The sequence below is a fragment of the Sprattus sprattus genome (genome assembly GCF_963457725.1).
Source record: "Sprattus sprattus genome assembly, chromosome: 18".
In the NCBI taxonomy this organism is placed as follows: Eukaryota; Metazoa; Chordata; class Actinopteri; order Clupeiformes; family Clupeidae; genus Sprattus; species Sprattus sprattus.
The window spans coordinates 29,174,120-29,194,739 of NC_137916.1; the positions used below are offsets into that span (position 1 = coordinate 29,174,120).

Here is a 20,620-nt window from a genome sequence, read left to right on the forward strand (position 1 = left end):
CACTGCTCAAAAGAGACAGTTTCAAATCCCATAGATTAACATCTGAGTTGCGCTGTGTGAGAGTTTGTATTCTGAGAAAAGCTTCTTTTCTTTCCCAAAGATACACCTCTCTCCTCTTGAAAAAAGTGATGCCTATTGAGTGGACGTTATAGGCTGCTGCTAATATGGTATAACCAAATTCTACTTCGAGTCGTACAAATAAATAAGCCGATGTTCCAAGGGCCTCAAAAGCAAAAACGCTGCATCACTGCCAACATGTGGCAACTTCTGGAAGGAGCCAGCATTGTCGTGGTTACGTCAGACGTAGTCACTGAGGCGCGCCCAGATTACCCAGTGAGCTCCCAAACTTCCTACTGAGATAAATAAGAGGCTGCCAGCAGCTGACCGCACAGTCATCCAGTGTTCGCTAAAAAAATCAATCCTGACACGTCTATCCTTATGACAGGATTTCGACGCGTGATCGGTAGGCCTACATAACAGAAGTTGTATTGCTACTTTAGAGGTAAGTGCGGTTATAAATTATGCTTCGATATTTATTTGCTTGGTTAAACCTGGTTTCCTATTAGCTGTTTTCCAGAGCAGTGCCATTAGTCATCTGATCGTGCTAGCTATTGTAAAGCCACTGATATGCACTCTTTTTCAGGTTTTAACATCAAATTAAAAATGAACTGACTAACTTGTTGTTATGTGTTCTGGTAATGTTTATGCAATGAGATATATTGCTAATTACTCGAAAACGTAGCATTATCCTAGCGTGCTAAGACTAGTGAGCTATGGTGAATAGTCATTGGTGTTAGCATTGTTAGCTTGCTACTGTGTATTATTTCAAGTGTTAGCTGGGATGACTAGCTAGACAGCTATCAGTGGAAAAGTGACAGTGTTTCCTACTCAGTGTGATATTGTGTCGTTAACGTCATTGTTTGTTACGGCGTACGTATATAAGGTTCAGTTGTAACATTTAACTTTAACGGATTTATACAGCAAAGTGTCCAGCAAGTGACTGATAGTCGCTTGCTCTGATTAACATTAGCTATAGAGTAGGTTGCTGTGAACCATGAATCAGCATTGACAGCAGGATGAACAACAACAGTAGAGCTCGTAATTAGTGCTTGTCCGGCCTGATTGTTGGAGTTATGTAACAGTCCTGTAGCTAACAGAAAGCCGATAACCTAAACTCATCCCCTGCTCAACAACATCGCAAAGTCATTAAAAGATTACCCGATTTTGCTAAATTTGGCTTCCCTTAGAACGTCAGACTATTCACCAGCATTTTGCTAATTTGTATCATTTGTTTAAAATGGTCTTATTACTGTTTGATGTGCTGACATGCTTTGCGAAATAATTTGTATTTTTATTTATTGTTATATCCCGGAGACGAGAAATACGTTTCGTTTTCCTCTGTGTCCAAGGAAATATTCAATAAAGGCTATTGTTGTATGATTTTTACTTATTTCTTATTTGTGCTGTTAATGTTAGTTTGATATTACGTTGGTTTTACCGTTTCGTGATCGAAACATTCTGTATTGGGCCTCATTAATCAATACTTACAAGTGTGTCAGAGTACGGAAGGTGATAGGTGCCACAATTCCCTTAAAACACAAAATATGAACGCCAAATGTTTCATGGCTCATTCTAATCTCATTTTAAATAGAAATGAGTTTGAGTGTATATTTAAAAAACTCTAAGTACAAATGGTTGTGATTTTCACTTCACAGTTCAATTAGGATATTTTATCAATAAGTTCCTATCATCTTAAGACCCCTGTTGAGAACCACTGTTTTCATTCTCTCTAACTGAACACCTATAAAGTAGATCCGGTGGAATAGTTTTATCACCGTTCTATATCAATGCTCTGGGAACTTTGATTAGTAAGTATAACAATCATGTGTAAATGTGATAAAATAACATGTGGTGGTGAAATATCATTTTATCTGAAGAACTAGCAAAGATAAAATCAGAAACAGAATTTGGGCTTAGCAACAATAGCATCAATTGTAATCAAGCAAACTATCTAAACGTTATCCCTGTCCTAGACCAAAGACAGTGCAACTCACTACAAACTAAACAGGTTGGCTTCTTGAACCAAATGTTTCCTTCGTTACGCTGTTCATGCATGCCTTAACACATGTGTGGCAACCAGGGTATAACAGGATAACGGCCTTCGAGGTGCCCGATTATGTGAAACTATTGGACTTCGCAGAGGAAACTCCTTGCCTCTGCCTCGTCTAATGTTTGCGTGTAACGGGACACCTCAGGGGCCACTATCCCTTTACCTAATGTTGAACAATATAAGGCAGTGGTTGTCATCGAGGGTAACCACAAATGTCAATCATTGATTGTTGTGTGTGTGTGTGTGTGTGTGTGTGTGTGTGTGTGTGTTTGTGTGTTTGTGTGTCTGTCTGTGCAGAGCGGATCAGGGACTATTCACCACAGTGCCATGGAATTCCCAGATCTGGGAGAGCATTGTTCCGAAACGTCCTGCAAACGTTTAGGTGAGTGAACATACCAGTAGGTAGCTGATCCTTTGGGAATGTTGACAGTATACAGCAGGCCAACTGTGTGCATTTCTGCTAATGTTGTGACCATATATATATGCTAACCAACCCCTTTTACTGTTTTAGCCCTTTTAATGTACTTTAGCATGCACAGAGAAAGTTTTGTGCATGAATATTAAGATGAGGTCTGTTGGAGGTCAAGTTTTCTTACAAAAGCAACCAAATGTCTTAATAATTGTCACCACAAATCTGTGGGTATATCAGATAGCCTGAAAGAACCTCGTGGGCCCAGCTGACCAATTGCATAGACACAAATACGAATTTGCCAAAGTCAATACTTGCTCGGTTTCGATAAATTGAATTACCATGATATTTCCACCGTTTAGACTTAAATTATTCATAACGAATAAGGCATCCATTACGTGGTGCAGTGAAAGGGCTTTGGTAAGCACAGAGTGACCAAAGAAATGAAATAGTCTTTTAGTCAGTTAATCGAATTTCCCATAATGACCGCATGTTACCTTTTATTCCATAGACTTCCTGCCAATGAAATGTGACGCCTGTGAAGAAATCTTTTGCAAAGACCACATCACTTACGCCAATCACAAGTGCACTTCCTCCTACAAAAAGGTTTGTGCATTGCGTGTTTCCCCACCCAAACCCAATTCTTTATGTTGCAGTATAGTATATCACCTCCAGGAAATGTAGATAAAGTTGATGAGTCAGTAAGTTCTTTTCCCACAGGATGTCCAGGTCCCTGTGTGCCCGCTGTGCAACACCCCTATCCCCACCAAGAGAGGAGAGATGCCCGACATCAAAGTCGGGGAACACATAGACCGGGACTGCAAGTCAGACCCAGCCCAGAGGAAGAGAAAGGTAAAACCCTCTGACGTCACACACGTCGCGCGATTACTATGATCACTGCTCGCAGTCAGAAGAAGAATAGCAGCCCAGTGACATTTTTTTTTTGTGTTTTCCCTGTTCCCAGATCTTCACTAATAGATGTTCGAAGGGAGGCTGCAAACAGAAGGAAATGATTCGCGTGACGTGCGACCAGTGCCACTCGAACTACTGTCTGAAGCACAGGCATCCGCTGGACCACGACTGTAAGACGGAACCGGCCCCACCGGTTTCGAAATCTGGGTGAGCACAGTCCCTCCCCTCCCCATCAGCATTAAAAAGGCAACTGAGATGGACACAAGTTATTTGTCCAGTTTACGGCATCGTTTCTGTGCTCTTAGGAACTCTATTGGCCGCAGACATCGTAAAATGTAGTGCAGTATTGACCCGATAATCAAGAGAGCCTACTGTGACTAAAAGAAGAATCAAGCCAATTAAATTATGTGAAAGGTATAACAAGAAGGCAAAATTTCACACGACTTCAGATCTCAACTTCGTAAAGCATTCACCTGCACAAACAGGCACTGATGTGTTCTAGAGACAGTCAGTTATGCTATCGCTAGCTGCTACTAAGTTGTTAGAGCCTGAAATCGAAGCCTTGAGAAACAAAGAAGAGTGTCTTATGGAAGTGCTTATGTTTTGGTCTGCAGGTTTGCAGCCTCCAGCAGCAGCTGTGTGTCTTATGGAAGTGCTTATGTTTTGCTCTGCAGGTTCGCTGCCTTGTTCAGGTCCCAGGCAGCCTCCAGTAGCAGCACCGCCGGTACCTCCAGTAGGGGGAGCTCTCGCTCCATCTCCAACGGTGTGGCAGGGAATTCCCGAACCCATAACAAGTGAGTACTCTGACCTGGGAACGTGCTTTAAATCCTTTTTGATTATGTAGTCAGATTGTTCCTTTGGATTTTTTTTCTTTTCTGAGAACGCTTTCAAAAGACTTATTAGACGCTAATTTCTCTCCAGTGCACAAGGAACACACACTCGAGCCTCTCCCATGGCCCCTCCTGCAGCACAGAATGTAATACCCCCTTCAGTGTCTTTTCAAGCAGGACTGGTGAGTGTCTACTGAAAGTAAAACTACCGAAAGACTAGTGCTGTTTTACATTAAGTACACTTGAATGCTAAATACTCCCAGGCTTGACAGGAGTACGGTTATCATCATCATCCTGCATTGCATGCTTGAGGAATTACATTTTACATGATGTCTACTGTTTACATGATGTCTACTCGTGTTTCAAAGCAAAACAAGTTCAAAGCATTGTGGGAAATGTAGTCTGTAATCACTGAACTCCACTGAATGGCACTACCGGCCATTTGCTGGGGTACAGAGGCTGATGTATCTGTCTGTCTGGAGCGCAGACATCCACCAAGACCAACATGCCCTGTCTCGCAGTGTTATCGAAAATAAAAAATCCTAATCCGTCCTTGGATCTGGATCTCTAAAATTTGAGGAGTTCTTCCTTGGCCAATGCACCACCTCTCAACCAAGCTTCATGAATATCAGGCTGGTAGTAATCCTGCTGACAAACAAACAAACAAACAAACAAACAAAACAAATTGAAAACAGGACTTCCCGGGCAGAGGTCACAAGAAGGGCACTTGTAGAGCGCAGACCTCTGCTATTCTCGCAATTAATGAAAGTGGAAAATAATTTGTGGATCCCCCCCCGGTATCCGCTCCAAAATGTAATGGGCTCGTCCATGGCCCAAAGCTAAACCCCTCCACCAAGTGTCATGGAAGTCGGCCTGGGCGTTTGTTGCCTAAGGCTGCTGACAGAGAAGGAAACAAACCGAACCGAAAACCCAACCTCCGTGGTGGAGGGAACTTTGTTAAATTGTTGTATTCATGTTTCACTAATGGCCCTGTTTGTTATGGACCGTTCTCCATTTTATGGTGTGTGTTTCTCCTTTCAGACAGAGGAGCAGGCTCTTCAGAGAGCGCTAGAGATGTCTTTGGCAGAGTCCGCACCGCCCAGCCAACCTGCACTCAGGTACTTGAGCTCACACACCTCCACCCCAGCCTCCCTCTTGATCTCACACACCTCCACCTCAGTCTCCCTCTTGATCTCAGACACCTCCACCCCAGCCTCCCTCTTGACCTCACACACCTCCACCCCAGTCTCCCTCTGTGTCTGCTGCCAGATGCCTGCTGTTCCTCTCCTCTCCTCACTGTCTGTAGTATTGCTCCTCTCTACTCCTCCCCTCACTGTCTGTAGTACTGCTCCTCTCTCGCTCCTCTCCTCCCCTCACTGTCTGTAGTATTGCTCCTCTCTCCTCCCCTCCCCTCACTGACTGTAGTACTGCTCCTCTCCTCCCCTCACTGTCTGTAGTATTGCTCCTCTCCTCTCCTCTCCTCCCCTCACTGTCTGTAGTACTGCTCCTCTCCTCCCCTCACTGTCTGTAGTATTGCTCCTCTCTCGCTCCTCTCCTCCCCTCACTGTCTGTAGTACTGCTCCTCTCCTCCCCTCCCCTCACTGACTGTAGTACTGCTCCTCTCCTCCCCTCACTGTCTGTAGTACTGCTCCTCTCTACTCCTCCCCTCACTGTCTGTAGTACTGCTCCTCTCCTCTCCTCCCCTCACTGTCTGTAGTACTGCTCCTCTCTACTCCTCCCCTCACTGTCTGTAGTATTGCTCCTCTCCTCCCCTCCCCTCACTGACTGTAGTACTGCTCCTCTCCTCCCCTCACTGTCTGTAGTATTGCTCCTCTCCTCCCCTCCCCTCACTGTCTGTAGTATTGCTCCTCTCTCCTCCCCTCCCCTCACTGTCTGTAGTACTGCTCCTCTCCTCCCCTCCCCTCACTGTCTGTAGTACTGCTCCTCCCCTCCCCTCCCCTCACTGTCTGTAGTACTGCTCCTCCCCTCCCCTCACTGTCTGTAGTATTGCTCCTCTCCTCTCCTCCCCTCACTGTCTGTAGTACTGCTCCTCTCTCGCTCCTCTCCTCCCCTCACTGTCTGTAGTACTGCTCCTCTCTCGCTCCTCTCCTCCCCTCACTGTCTGTAGTACTGCTCCTCTCTCGCTCCTCTCCTCCCCTCACTGTCTGTAGTACTGCTCCTCTCTCGCTCCTCTCCTCCCCTCACTGTCTGTAGTACTGCTCCTCTCTCGCTCCTCTCCTCTCCTCACTGTCTGTAGTACTGCTCCTCTCCTCTCCTCCCCTCACTGTCTGTAGTACTGCTCCTCTCTCTCCTGTCTGATGGTTTCCTGGCCAGGTCCTGCGCTTTAGTGAGTGATTGGGCTTTAAGAAGTAGGGGAAAGATAGGGTCAGCATAGTCAGAAAGAGACTGCACTTTTTTTCCTGAGGAAGGTTTACTCCTGAAATGAAGGTGTGTGTGTGTGTGTGTGTGTGTGTGTGTGTAACCAATGTATATCCTTTTGTGAGTGTCTTTTTACCTTAAGTGTGCGTGTATGATTAGTATGCACTGTTCCTGTTACAAATGAAATATGTTTTGTTGGGCATTGGGTAGTGAATTTTGGCTGCATTAACCTTTACTTTAACATTTAGTCATTTAGCAGATGCTTTTGTCCAAAGTTTGAATGAGGCATAATGTATTTTACAAATTGGAGTGACCGTGTGCGCGTGTGCGTGTGCGTGTGCGTGTGCGTGTGCGTGTGCGTGTGCGTGTGCGTGTGCGTGTGCGTGTGCGTGTGCGTGTGTGTGTGTGTGTGTGTGTGTGTGTGTGTGTTTAGTCCTCAGGAGCAGGAGGATCTGGCCCTGGCTCAGGCCCTCGCTGCCAGTGAGGAGGAGTTCCGGCGTCAGCAGCAGAGACAACAGGTAGCCCGCTCCCGCTCGCTTAGCAGTCAGTAGCATGCCGAGAGGAGCCCCATTAGGTACACAACCTCCAAGACTCTCAGTCTTCATCTTGATCTTGCTTTAGCTCGTTTCTTTTGTTAACGTTTGGTGTGGGTTTCTTTTACAGCTCTCTTTGATTTCTGGCTCACTTGAATTATTTATTCTTAGCACAAACAGCACAACACTTTCAACACTCTACAAGCTGACGTAGTCTTATCATTTTGCTCTTTGACTGCAACGTCAATTCTGAGCACAACAGAATAACAATACATGTCTCCAGCGGCCACACCAACATTAGGCTGTTAAACCAGAGAATTTCTTGTTAACATTAGGATTACCTCAAGGTCCACTGTTCAGTTTTGCTCTAAAGTTGCTAACGTTCAATTAAATGGCTTCTTGGCAGCTGCAATTACTTGATACATGAAGATAGCGTCACCGTTGTTGATTAATGAAAGCTTCCATTTCAGCTGACGTTTTGCTTGTGTTCATTTAGTGACCGTAACCTCTATGTTAACTCTATAAGCTATAATTCATCTTTTTGTATTCAACACGTAACCTTCACACACCTTTTTTTTAATACTTGTTTTAAAAATGGCACTGGTTGTTGTCTTTCCCTCGTGCTGCGTTAAACCAATAAGCATCAGCTATCACTGCAGGCCGCACCCATCAGTTTCAGGGACGCACATACAGTACCAGTCGAAAGTTCGGACGCACATTTCATTTTTTTGAAAATCGTTTTCTTTACCTTTTATTATTTTCTACATTGTAGGTTAATACTGAAGACATTTAAACTACAAAAGAACACATATGGAATGATGTACTAAACAAAAAAAAGGTTATCTACCATGTAGAAAATAATAAAAGTAAAGAAATAACTTCTCCAAAAATGAGAAGGTGTGTCCAAACTTTTGACTGGTACTGTAAGTGCCTGTTCTGGAGTAGGTACTTATTTCTCCCCAAAAACGGCTCAGAAAAGGTCAAACAGGAGTGGTTCCCGCTCTCGAAACGCCCACCAAGGTGTGGGCCGCCCTAAAACAGCCAGCTAGTTCCTTCAGTGGAATATGGCCTCGCATCACGATTAGCAGGATTAAATCATGGTAGAATACAAGTCATGACCTGACATGATATTGTTTTCATAACCAATATAGTTGGGGCGATTGTGAAGGCGTCTGCAGTATAGCAGAGGTTAATCCCCCCTGTGAGGTTTATTTGCAAAATGAGCGGACCTGGTATTTGTGATATCATCTGGTATCCTGTAGTTATTAAGCAAATCAAGAACAGCCCCAGGCGCCTAGTGGGGGTGTGTTGATGCCGAGTTACTAAACTAAACTCCATCAGCCCATTCTCGGTCAGTTCTTAAAACTCCATACTATATGATCAGAGTAGAACACCTCAGCTTCTAGTTTAAACCGTGTATGATGGTCTTGTGGCTGACTATGCTTTGGTAACTCTGAGATGCCTTGCCATGCTTGACGACTGGGTGAAAGGTGAAATGTTTGGACGTGTCTGGGTGCTCTGCAGGTATCCATGCGGTCAGAGGTTCAGACCAAGTTCCTTTAGTTGGTGCTGATTTGTCGTGTTTGTCTCCATCACAGGGAAGAGAACCCAAACAGTCCAGTTGCCTCCTGTCTTAACATGCCAGCACACGGGACATACGAACGAACGAACGAACGAACGAACGAACGAACGAACGAACGAACGAACGGACGGATGAACCCTGCCGTTTTCCTATCATGAGAGCACACAGGACGAACTAACGGACGGATGAACGCTGCCGCCTTTCTTAACATGAGAGCACACGGGACGAACGAACGAATGAACAGACGGACGGACCGGCTGAGTCAATCTGCCTCGTGCACACTAACACCTCCAGCAATCTGCGTCACCAGACCACTTCTCAGATCCAGCATCCGAATCTTCCCAAATCAACCAAAACCAAGACACAGAAAACGTAGCTGTCTGAATCACTTTTAGTACTGTGAGTGAGTGAGTGAGTGAGTGAGTGAGTGAGTGAGTGAGTGAGTGAGTGAGTGAGTGAGTGAGTGAGTGAGTGAGTGAGTGAGTGAGTGAGTGAGTGAGTGAGTGAGTGAGTGAGTGAGTGAGTGAGTGAGTGAGTGAGTGAGTGAGTGAGTGAGTGAGTGAGTGAGTGAGTGAGTGAGTGAGTGAGTCACGTGAAATGGAACTGCTCTCAGACTTTCGACAGGATCCTCTACATTTATACAACTACAGCTCAAAATGTACATATTTTATATAATGATCATGGTAATCTACAACATAGAAGGGTTTTTCTTGAATAAATTATTTTAAAGAGGTTTATTTTTGGCTTGTAATTTTGTTTTTAATTTAACAGTGCAGTGTTTCCATGTTCCTTGCAAATGGTGCCTTTTTAGCTGCTGTTTGTTTGTCTACGGCTTCATCTGTCAGAATAAACAGGATATCTTCGCTAAGACTGAAATTGCATCTACATAGATACCTTTTCCTTATGCTGATTCTATCTCAACTTATGTGAATAGACTAATAGCCTAGGTCACTTTACTAAGGGCTTGATCGATAATGTGATGCTATTATAGTCTGTGTGTACAGTTGCCTGTAGCCTTTAAGGTAATACTTCAGGCTCTGTTTTATTTAGTAAATGAAGACACAGATTTGAGCAATTTTTTTAGTTTTATTCTTCAAAGTGGACATGGCACCTATCCATATTGACATAGTTTTGTCTCTGTCACTTTCTGTATGTCTTTAATTTTTGTTTGTGCACAATCCATCAGATTTGTTGTCATATTGACACTGCCGCTCTTGTTTGTGTCTTGTCAGTTCTGTTGACTTACCACAAGGGGGCAGGTTGAGCTCTCACTTCACATGGACTGTGTACCAGAGAATGACACTTCATCTTTTGCTTGAGAGTTCAGTGCTGACAGTAGTCCGTTCCTTGGTGGGGAAAAAAGCTGATACGCCTATTAGGTTTACTTCAAGTCGGCTTCTATCATGTTTGTTGAAATAAAAGCTTGCCCCTCTCACCCGCAAATCACTTTCCCCTCATTATTCCATGACGTGATCACAAAACATAAATTAAAGCAGTATGTAATAGGCTACTGGCAGTGGTGCTCATGACTTGTCACCGAAGTGTGTAACATGAGATATCCATTGTAGTTACTACATCAGGTGGTAAATTATCAATTATTATTCAGCAGCAAAAGCATTTTTCATGGTGATTCACAGATAAGCTGATTAGCCCGGACAATGTTCTGTCGTCATCATGGGGTATCATGGCCTATTCCCAGGGGAACCGAACAACCGTGGGTGTGACAAATGGATAAACCAAAGCGCTGGGGGGATGTGAAGAAGTTTAGCGGCTGATGACGCAAATGTGCAAAAACAACAAACAGGTTTGCTGCAGGGGCTGCAGTAGCTTCACCATGTAGGCTTACAGTAAACCTACCCAACACTGCAGCAACAGGTGGAATTTGACAGAGGAGAGGTGGCTGGTAATGGCCACTGCCAAGCAGAGAAGCAGGTATGGAACAGGGAAGTCGAGGAAAGACCGGTAGCAGGAGCAGAAGGAGAGTCTGGGTCAGGGGCGTATCTAGCCCCATTTTCGAAATAGTTAAATCATCGCGGGTTTATTATAGATGTCGTGGGTCTTTTGATCATGCCGGTTCATTGATCCTGTGGGTATGCTAGCCTACTCAGTAGCTCAGCCAGATATAACTAGCTAGTGAATTCCAGCCTACAACGTTAACCGTTGATGCCGCCCCATGTTAATAGTTTGAATTATACTGAGGATTGGAAGGAGAAAGCGCCGGAGAAAAGTTCTCCGACTGCCTTTATCCCAAGGTAGGCTACGTTTCATCGTAAATACACACACACCCAACAAGGCCCGCCGAGTACAGCTGCCCCATCGTAAGTCTGAGCTACACATTTCAGGTCCTCAATACCATGAGCAACTAATTGATCCTCAACTGCAGTGCTAATTGAGACAGCATCAAAGTGAGTCAGTTCTGTAAGGGATAGCAGCCTTTCCCTAACAGCATCCTGTGAAACATATCTGACACAGAGGGCCAGCAGTTCAGTCTTTCCATTTCTGTCCTCATCAGCCATAAAGGCGTACATCTTTGACTCCCTCATCTCTCTTACAACAGCTGCTGTTATTTTAAAATGTTTTCTCTAAAAAGTTTATCTTTCTATATACAACTAAATAAAATTTCAGTATTAACATTCTTGTATTAATTGGCTTTCATTAATTCACCGGGGGTAGATATGCATGTTTTAGGATCTTTATCTTAGAACACATAACAGAACAATGTTAATAGCTGGGAGACAATGTCACATTTCATTTGATTGTCTTCTGTGAAACAGGCAACTAATCTGTCTCTTTTCATGAAATGATTATGCTACAGTATAATAAGCACCTCTCAGCAGATGTCTTCAATATGTTGTTGTGCCATATTTTAGATCTACATTTGTTAATTTCTCACCTAAAACCCACTAGAGGACACTATTTAAAAGAATATTTTCAAAAAAATCTTTACATATGGTGTGGCTTACTGTTATTACTATCTATCCTTCGGGGGTTTTCATCTTCGTGCCCCTTTTTACCTCTGATGAGTTTTCACCAGTGTATGCAGGCCACACACACACACACACACACATACACACACACGCAGCAGTGTACCCTATTGGCTTAGGCAGGCCATGCACAGTCTTCGTGGGGAAGGCTGAACGTTTGAAGTGTTCTCTATCTCAATGTTTAGCTTTTCAATTTTCTTCATATTGCACATATCTACAACAACTGGAATTGCCTCTTGACAAAGTCGAGAGCCTTAACCCCCTTTTTTAGCAGGAAGAAACCTTGAGCAGAAACCTCAGCTCATTGGAGAGAGGGCCCCATCTGCCTGTGGCTGGCTGGAGAGAGAGATAGAGAGAGGGGTGGAGAAACAGAGAGAGAGAGAGAGGGGTAGAGAAACAGAGAGAGAGAGAGAGAGGCCTGTGGCTGGCTGGAGAGAGAGGTAGAGATTGAAAAGGAAGGGGAGCAGAAGGGAGGGAAGAGAGAAGGAGAAGAGAGAATCAGGAGCAAGCAGATGGATTCATGCACATATATCACAGAATAAAACATATAAGCACACCTGCGGCATACATACACGATACACACATGATCAATGTAGCACAAAAGAAGGTATATATACGTGAAATATGCAGAATTAATAATTGATAATAGTAGACATCCAGCATTGGTTGTAGCCAGTACTGGTTGTAGAACAGCTTAGTGGGTATAGATTGTCATTATAAGGTTACTGTTACAGTATAAGGATAAGCAGAGCATTGAAGCAGAAAAACTATGTCTATGGCATACTGGTAAAAAGGATGGCATACAGTATGTATTTATGAGTAGAGTAGAATGTGTGCATAATAGTTTGGTGGGAATGGGCAGCTGTAAGCAGAGGGTTTCTGCAGGTAGATCAGGTGGGAATGGGCAGCTGTAAGCAGAGGGTTTCTGCAGGTAGATCAGTTGGGAATGGGCAGCTGTAAGCAGAGGGTTTCTGCAGGTAGATCAGGTGTGAATGTGCAGCTGTAAGCAGAGGGTTTCTGCAGGTAGATCAGGTGTGAATGTGCAGCTGTAAGCAGAGGGTTTCTGCAGGTAGATCAGGTGGGAATGTGCAGCTGTAAGCAGAGGGTTTCTGCAGGTAGATCAGGTGGGAATGGGCAGCTGTAAGCAGAGGGTTTCTGCAGGTAGATCAGGTGTGAATGTGCAGCTGTAAGCAGAGGGTTTCTGCAGGTAGATCAGGTGTGAATGTGCAGCTGTAAGCAGAGGGTTTCTGCAGGTAGATCAGGTGTGAATGTGCAGCTGTAAGCAGAGGGTTTCTGCAGGTAGATCAGGTGTGAATGTGCAGCTGTAAGCAGAGGGTTTCTGCAGGTAGATCAGGTGTGAATGTGCAGCTGTAAGCAGAGGGTTTCTGCAGGTAGATTGGTTGGAAAGAATGCAGCAGCATCTCCCAGTGGAGACAGCCTTGAGTAGGAGGGGAACAAAAGAGACTAGGTGAGTGGACAGAGCTGAGTTGCCTTGGATGTGTATATATCATTATTATATCTTATCTCCCTCTGGAACGAAATACTGTTTTCTGATTGGCTAATGGGGTGTACATTAAGTTCGTATAACCGGACACCTTGGACGTAGTCCCAGTAGAAACGTTAAATCGCCGTTCCATATCAATGCTCATGAATGGTTACCATTGACAACCAACGTAACGGTTTTTTTTTCTTCAAAAAACGCACTACTTTCTCTAACGGGAGCACTAGGCTTCAAATCAAGAATTCATCAGGTTATTATGCATATTAAATTTCCTAAAGATAAAGGAAATTCTAAATAATAATAATAATAATAATAAAAACATTTTTGGATGTTGTAAACGGGAGATAAGCGGGATAACGGCCTCCGAGCTGTCCAGTTCTACGAAGTTAATGGACTTCTGCGGACCAACACCACTCCGCTCCGCGTCGTGGTGTTCTTTGCCCCGCAGCGTCCATTAACTTCGTAGAACTGGACAGCTCGTCGGCCGTTATCCCTTACACAGCCATCAGCTTTTGCAGGTTAAGGTCCTACTATTTGGGAGAGAACAGAAATAAAACGATGCACTGCCAATTATTTAAACGTCAAATTCATTCTACAATGGCATGCCACAGCCTATCGAGGGGAAAGGGTTGGGGGGTTGGGGGTCGAGCCCCTCCAGTGTACGTTAGGGTAAGGGTAGGAACTGGATACGACCCCAGGTCACCCCTAGGCACCCGAAAGAACGATAATAATTTGGCCACTTCATCAGCAACATAGTATAATAAAATATAATCCTGAACTCTTAATTGCACACTAGTCCTGCATTTTCAATTTAACATATTCTGTTCATTTTTTAATGTATTTTATATTTAGTTTTTATGATTAATAACTTAATATGTGTATAATAACTTAATATGTGTATTATTTATTTTGTATGTTTATTGTTTGCACCAACGTCCCACAAAAAAATCCTGGTAGGTGAAAACCTACGTACTTGGCAGTAAAAAAAATTCTGATTCTGATTCTGATTCTGATTCTAATAGAGAGAGGAAGAGGTAGAAAGAGTGGCGGAGGTGGCCTGACATGGTTATTTTATTCATTTAAGTTGTACACAGGAATAGATGTTTAAGTTCTCGTGCCATTTATCAGGGACTTCCGGGGTTTGGGTTAAGATAGACAGACGTGTTCCAATCGCTTCTTAACTTGACTGCTGAATTCGTGTCAATGCTACTGTCATGACGCCCCCCGATCTATCCTGCACATGTGCAGAAGTCAGCACATGCATAGAATTTGGTATCTTTGACCACTTCACACATTTATCGATGAACCCATTTCACACATGCAGGATTTGTTTTTCTACAGAGAAAGGCAGGTAGCCTTAACAGTCGGAGCGGTAGTAAAACCCAAAGATTATGGACCAGAGCGAAGCCTCCTTGAATCTTTGGGGGAAACCGCTCAGGCCTTAACAGCATTGTTATGATGTGACAACAAAAATGATCCTTCCAGCGGCCTTGTGTCACCATAATCGGTGTGTCATCATAATCCCATTACGTCTGTATTGATACTTTATTGATTTTAATAAAACAAGAGCAGGGATACTACCTTAAGTGGATATAGGTCTGTATTGATATTGTAATTATGGTAATAAAACAAGAGCAGGCGAACTACCTTTAGTGGATATGGGTCTGTATTGATGTATTGATTTTAATAAAACAAAAGCAGGCGTACTACCTTTAGTTGATATAGGTCTGTATTGATGTATTGATTTTAATAAAACAAGAGCAGGCGAACTACCTTTAGCGGATATAGGTCTGTATTGATGTATTGATTTTAATAAAACAAGAGCAGGCGTACTACCTTTAGTGGATATACAGTAGGTCTGTATTGATACTTTATTGATTTTAATAAAACAAGAGCAGGCGTATACCTTTTATTGGAAATAGGCCAGCAACACCCACAATCCCCCATGTTTTGTGTGTCTCTCTGAAGGTGTGATAACAACGACGAAAAATAGATTCATCATCTAGGAGCGCTCGCTCACTGTTACTCATGGTCAGCACCTTCTCACGTTCGCACCTCAGAATATCTGTTGCTAGGAGGGGAAGGGTGGCGACGTCTCGAACCGAAGGAGGTGCCGTCTGCAGCGGTGCAGATGGGATTTTTAAACTAAAGCTAACATCGCCTTATCAGCTGTGCAGAGTTATTAACTGATGATTTTCGCCTTACGTAGGGAGAGTGGTGGGGACGGATCGGGGTCACTATGAATCTGGGGGTGTCCCCCCCCCAGTCCCCAGTGCTATCTGCGCCCCTGGCCGTCTGCTAAGATTAACGGAAGCAATGCAGGGCACAGATGCAGTTGGGGCGAAAGGTTATGCACTCTGAAAGGAAAATGGAACGGCTTCCCAGCTGTCTGGTTTTTTTTTTCTCCGACTGACACGAATTAAGTCCTGCTTGTCTGGCAGCATCACCACCAGATGCTCCATGAGCCGTGTGGCCGGCTCCACAGCTGTATGCTGGCTGTGTATAACCTCTGTTGCTTCCTTTCCCCTTCTGCCACCCAACCCTCCCCCTTACCCCCTTCCCACCTTCCTGTCTCCACCCGGCCAACCTCAAGCAGATGGGTCCACCCTTATGTGCCGTGGTTCTGCCTAAGGTTTCTTCCTGCCTAACAGGGAGTTTTTCCTTGCCCCTGTCCGCATTGTGCATGCACTAAGGGGGTTTAGCTGTAGTCTTGCAGGTGGAGCCTGGGAAAAAGTAAGTAGCCCCGACCATATTCGGGCTTGACGCCCAAGGAGGACACGGGTTCGAATCCGGCCTGGATGTCATTTCTCCTGTCCACTCCCCACCTCTTCTCCCTCTCATTTCCTGTCACAATCTTCACTGCTCTGTCAATTAAAGGCATTAAACGCCCAAAAAACAAATCTTGTGTGCGCACGACGAAATCCAGTGCGCACGACGCAAATTTTGTCACCAGGATGGTCCGTGGAGTCAGTCCGCACAGCACTACGGTTTTGTGTCCTTGCAGACTTGTCCGTGCGTGTTGGCCCTGCATGTGTATGTAAGTTTTAAAAGTACTGGGTCAGGTTCAACAGACAACCAAGGCCATGGATGCTATTTTTTCATTCAGCAGACGCTTTTATACGGAGTGATTTATTGTACAGATGCACATTCCCATTAGTATCTTGGATCCCTGGGATTAACACCTGGGATTAACACCTGGAATTACTGTAGACCTGCAGATAAAATGAGAGTTTATTTTATGCTTCACTGATGATAGCTGATTAGATCACAGTATTTTTAAGGTAGCCATTAACTACACTTTTCTCATTTTGAGTTACATTTTGGTTTCCATTCCTTTCATCCAGTCCGACACAGTCTACGCCCAAGCAGTTGTTTTTCATGCAAATCATCCTGTTCAGGTTTTCCAGGTGATGTACAGTGAGAGGTGGTGGCAAACACAGAGACACCAGAGGACTGTTTGTTCTACTACAAGCCGTGCTTGAATAGTTTCTGGAAATGTCCTAACCTTACATTGTCCACTGGCCCTCTGGTGGAGGCACTATTGGAGCTGCATTATAAGGTGCGTTTGTGTTTACTCTGTCTGGAACAGCTCGCAGAAAGAAAAACACACCCCAACATTTCCTCCAATTTAACCAATGAGGTGTCGAGATGTCCAGTGGTGTCCCTGGAAAAGTGGGTATACTCTTAATTTTTTAAAGCAGCCCAATACAGCACAGGATAAACGCCCTGTTTTGAGAAGTGGGTATACGCAATGCTGCCTGAAAAATAAGTGGGTATACTCCGTATACCTGCGTATACCCTGGACTACACCACTGGAGATGTCTCACCCTGGCTTTCAGCTCTATTGGTATTCTAGTGCTTTGGTCTGAGCTCTCTATCAGAACATCATGTGCGGCCTTGTTACAGCCTGTCTAGGGCTTTTAGATGTAACAAAACATTTCAAACCACGGGCCGACAACAGACTGAAAATAATCGTGTATTTATTTAACAACGAATAGTCACCTAACGAAGGTGCCAAAAAGAACTCAACAATCCACAAAAAAACACAAGGCCTCGACAACGGGCCTCCACAGCCTGGCACTCTCTCCCGAACTCTCACTCCGGCGAGTAGCACACCCGATGGTAGTGGCGCAGCCAAAGCCCGAGGCTGGGGTTTAGCGGCGACGAGGTGTTAGTGGCGTGGCAGACCACAAGAACGCGCGATTCCCAAAAGCACGGGCTAGAGTGATGTCACCGTGCTGCTTTTAAAGGACCGGGACCTCCAACCGTCCAATAGGATCAGAGCCCCAATCTGCTGCACGCCAATCCGCCTGGAAATCACACAAAGCACACAGACGCAACAGAAACACGGCAATAATACATGTGAAGACCCACAGGGTCGTAACAGGCTTTCAGCTCTATTGGTATTCTAGTGCTTCGGTCTGAGCTCTCTATCAGAACATCATGTGCGGCCCGCGGGCATCTTTGACGGATTCTGGGGGAGCGGTGTCAAAACCCGCTCTCGGCTCCTGGCTTAAGTACGGCTAGAGCAATGGAACAAACAGTCTGGAAACTAACACATTCTGCATATGCCTTCCGCTGACAGCAAAAGCTGAATATTTCATTCTGTCATTCCGCTGCTGTGTCCATCAACATCAAGTCACTACCATGACATGAATAGTATACTATGTTTGATTGACAGCAACCCGGTCATTGTCCTGATAAGAATTGTGTTTTTTATTCATTGCACGCCGTACAACGGGAGGTGATATGACTCTGAATATAGGCACTGATCGTTGAGGTTTCATAGTCTTCTTCACATGTGAGATATAATATATTCATACTTTCTCCAACAGAATTACAGCTGAAGTCACTTCATGCTGACTTCTTTATGCAGTCCCATTCATTCAGTACTCACCCCGGGGCCCTAATGGAAGACCACTAATAAAACATCAGTTACACTTGAGACGAACCATGAAAGATGGGTTTTTCATAGAAAAAGGCCAATGCTGTTCTGGTAAAAGCACATATTGAGGCAATCAGTTTTAGGCTAAGTGTAATAAATTCAATTATCTGTGCACTATGACGGCCATTACTTTAAATAATGTGAAACATTTCATTTCTCAGTGCCTGTGTCCCACTGTTCTGTAATGAGAAATCCCTAAGACTTTTAAGTTATGTTAGCGTTGCAACCGATGTAGCAGCAGGACAAAAAGCCTCCAGAAAAATACTTAATAAATAAATAAATCAAATAAATGCTGACAACCATTACAAACTACACACCTTGGAGGACAGCAGTATGGAGGGGGGAGGGTGTTTAGGAAGGAGGATATGGATATGCCATTTACTGACGGAAATAAGGTCACCACAGGGGGGTTGCTCTTTGCTCTTTGGCACGGCTTCTCTTGTATTCACTCACTGTCCATGGGGGGTGTGTGGGGGGGGGGGGGGGGGGGTTGGTCAAACAGTGGGCTATAGAGGCAGGCAATTATACCGCTACAGCTCCAGAGTGGAGGAGAGGTGAGAAAGTGAAATCATTAAGGACCAGGCTTCACCGCCTGAGAGCCAGCCACAGCAGAGGTGCCGTGAAGCAGCCGACTGCTGGTGGCAATAAAGGGGGAAGGAAGGAAGGAGAAACTGTCAATAGGGACCCCGGGTGACAAATTGCTCATGTCTAGGGTACGTGTGGGAGTGTGTGTGCGCGTAGCTATAATGTAGAAGAGACCGGTGACCGGCAGCTGCTAATAATAAGAAAGAACTGACAGAGTGAAGGGTGATTGTATGTGTGCCTTAAGTGCAGTCATTACTCATTTAGCCTCCTCCGCAAGCACGCCCACTAATGCTGTGGAGGTTGTGGCATCACCTAAGGTATGATATTAGCAGGAAGGTGAGCTTTGTGCTCTGAGGGTGTGTGTGTGTGTGTGTCTGTGTGTGTTTACTGCTATGGAAGGCTGAGCTCAGGTCTCAGATCTGTTTAAGATTTCAGTGCAAGGGAGCCTGCTGGTGGTTAAATAGGTAAGAAAAACAGCAGTCAACAAAACCCTTTGAGAAATGCTCATACTGAAATCTACCCATTGCGTGTGGAATCGGTGTTCTTTTATTGAGTAAGGAAAGAATTGGTTGTGTTGATCATGCTTGCTTGTACTGAAAGGAAAGAGGGTTTGCACCAACAACTGTCTTTGTAAACCACAGCTGGCAGGCTCCACCAGGGCAGGCGCTTGTAAAGACAGCCAGCAGTGCAGACAGATGAGCTTACTGTGCAACTGTTCCTGGAGGTATATAGAGCTGTCTAACCACAAAGATAAATATTGGGATTTAATGTCATTTCCCCTGGGTGCAGGTGTGTGTGTGTGTGTGTGTGTGTGTGTGTGTGTGTGTGTGTGTGTGTGTGTGTGTGTGTGTGTGTGTGTGTGTGTGTGTGTGTGTGTGTGTGTGTGTGTGTGTGTGTGTGTGTGTGTGTGTGTGTAGCAGGACTGCGGGAGTGACAGCAAGGATTTGTGTTGTCAGAAATGTAGTTCACGAGAGAGATCCACGTTGCGGGAACATCATGTGTGGCGGTGCGAGGCCTTGGACATGCTGGGAGTACTAGTCAGTAATATTCAGTAGATCCCCCATTCGCCTTTGATCAGATGAGGAGCCATGCAGGTTACACAGGGTAGAACATATTTGTTTTCTTTTGAGTGCGTACTGATATGGAACGCTCAGGTAGATGAAAACAGGTCGTACAGTTACTATACCGTAGAATATAGCACACCCCGGAACTAACTCTCAGAATGGTGGATTCCATCTACCCGTGTTATAATTCCATCTACCCGTGTTATAATATTCAGTAGATCCCCCATTCGCCTTTGATCAGATGAGGAGCCATGCAGGTTACACGGGGTAGAACATATTTGTTTTTCTTTTGAGACTAAGATCAACAAAGGTGGCGTGCGGAGAGGCTTAATGAGCTGTTTTTTAAGTGACTGAGTTTCCAGCACAAATGAGAGCTTACCTTGGCTTGATCAGAGCTTCATCCATTCTGAGGGTCGCTGCTGCGTGGGTTGCCATTTCAGAGCACCATTGATTGCCTTTCATGGTGGCAAGTCAAAGGGAATACTGTGTATACAAGCGGAGCCTTGAGGTTTCGCTGGGCCTTATTCAATGTAGAAAGTGCATATGATTGATATATTATAGTGGTTTTTTTTGGATGTTGTTTACATTTTCGCGGGTTGAACTGCATAGTGCATATCCAATAGTAGAGTGAACTGCATAGTGCATATCCAAGAGTGAACTGCATAGTGCATATCCAATAGTAGAGTGAACTGCATAGTGCATATCCAATAGTGAAGAGTGAACTGCACAGTGCATATCCAATAGTGAAGAGTGAACTGCACAGTGCATATCCAATAGTAGAGTGAA

At 44.6% G+C, this 20,620-nt stretch overlaps 1 protein-coding gene across 2 annotated transcripts; it reads left to right on the forward strand.

Moving 5' to 3' along the window:
* The first annotated feature begins 389 nt into the window (after positions 1-389).
* zfand2a (zinc finger, AN1-type domain 2A) lies at positions 390-10,099 on the forward strand. Of its 2 annotated transcripts, none has more exons than XM_080856098.1 (10): positions 390-502; positions 2,408-2,492; positions 3,031-3,125; positions 3,240-3,371; positions 3,484-3,638; positions 4,106-4,225; positions 4,353-4,443; positions 5,303-5,379; positions 7,074-7,214; positions 8,772-10,099. In XM_080856098.1, the coding sequence occupies exons 2-9, from the start codon at positions 2,438-2,440 to the stop codon at positions 7,189-7,191; spliced, it is 843 nt and encodes a 280-aa protein (XP_080712224.1). In that variant the 5' UTR covers positions 390-502; positions 2,408-2,437; the 3' UTR covers positions 7,192-7,214; positions 8,772-10,099. The 2 variants fall into 2 exon arrangements, with proteins under 2 accessions (XP_080712224.1, XP_080712223.1); XM_080856097.1 differs by having other exon boundaries at positions 7,074-7,158.
* Positions 10,100-20,620: the final 10,521 nt, after the last annotated feature.

What these genes read in the sequence shown, in the direction of transcription:
- zfand2a (XM_080856097.1), top strand. Translation starts at nt 2,438, where the DNA reads ATGGAATTCCCAGATCTGGGAGAGCATTGTTCCGAAACGTCCTGCAAA. An exon ending in AACGTCCTGCAAACGTTTAG is followed by an intron (nt 2,493 to 3,030) that starts GTGAGTGAACAT and finishes TTTATTCCATAG; the next exon opens with ACTTCCTGCCAATGAAATGT. An exon ending in CCCAGCCAACCTGCACTCAG is followed by an intron (nt 5,380 to 7,073) that starts GTACTTGAGCTC and finishes GTGTGTGTTTAG; the next exon opens with TCCTCAGGAGCAGGAGGATC.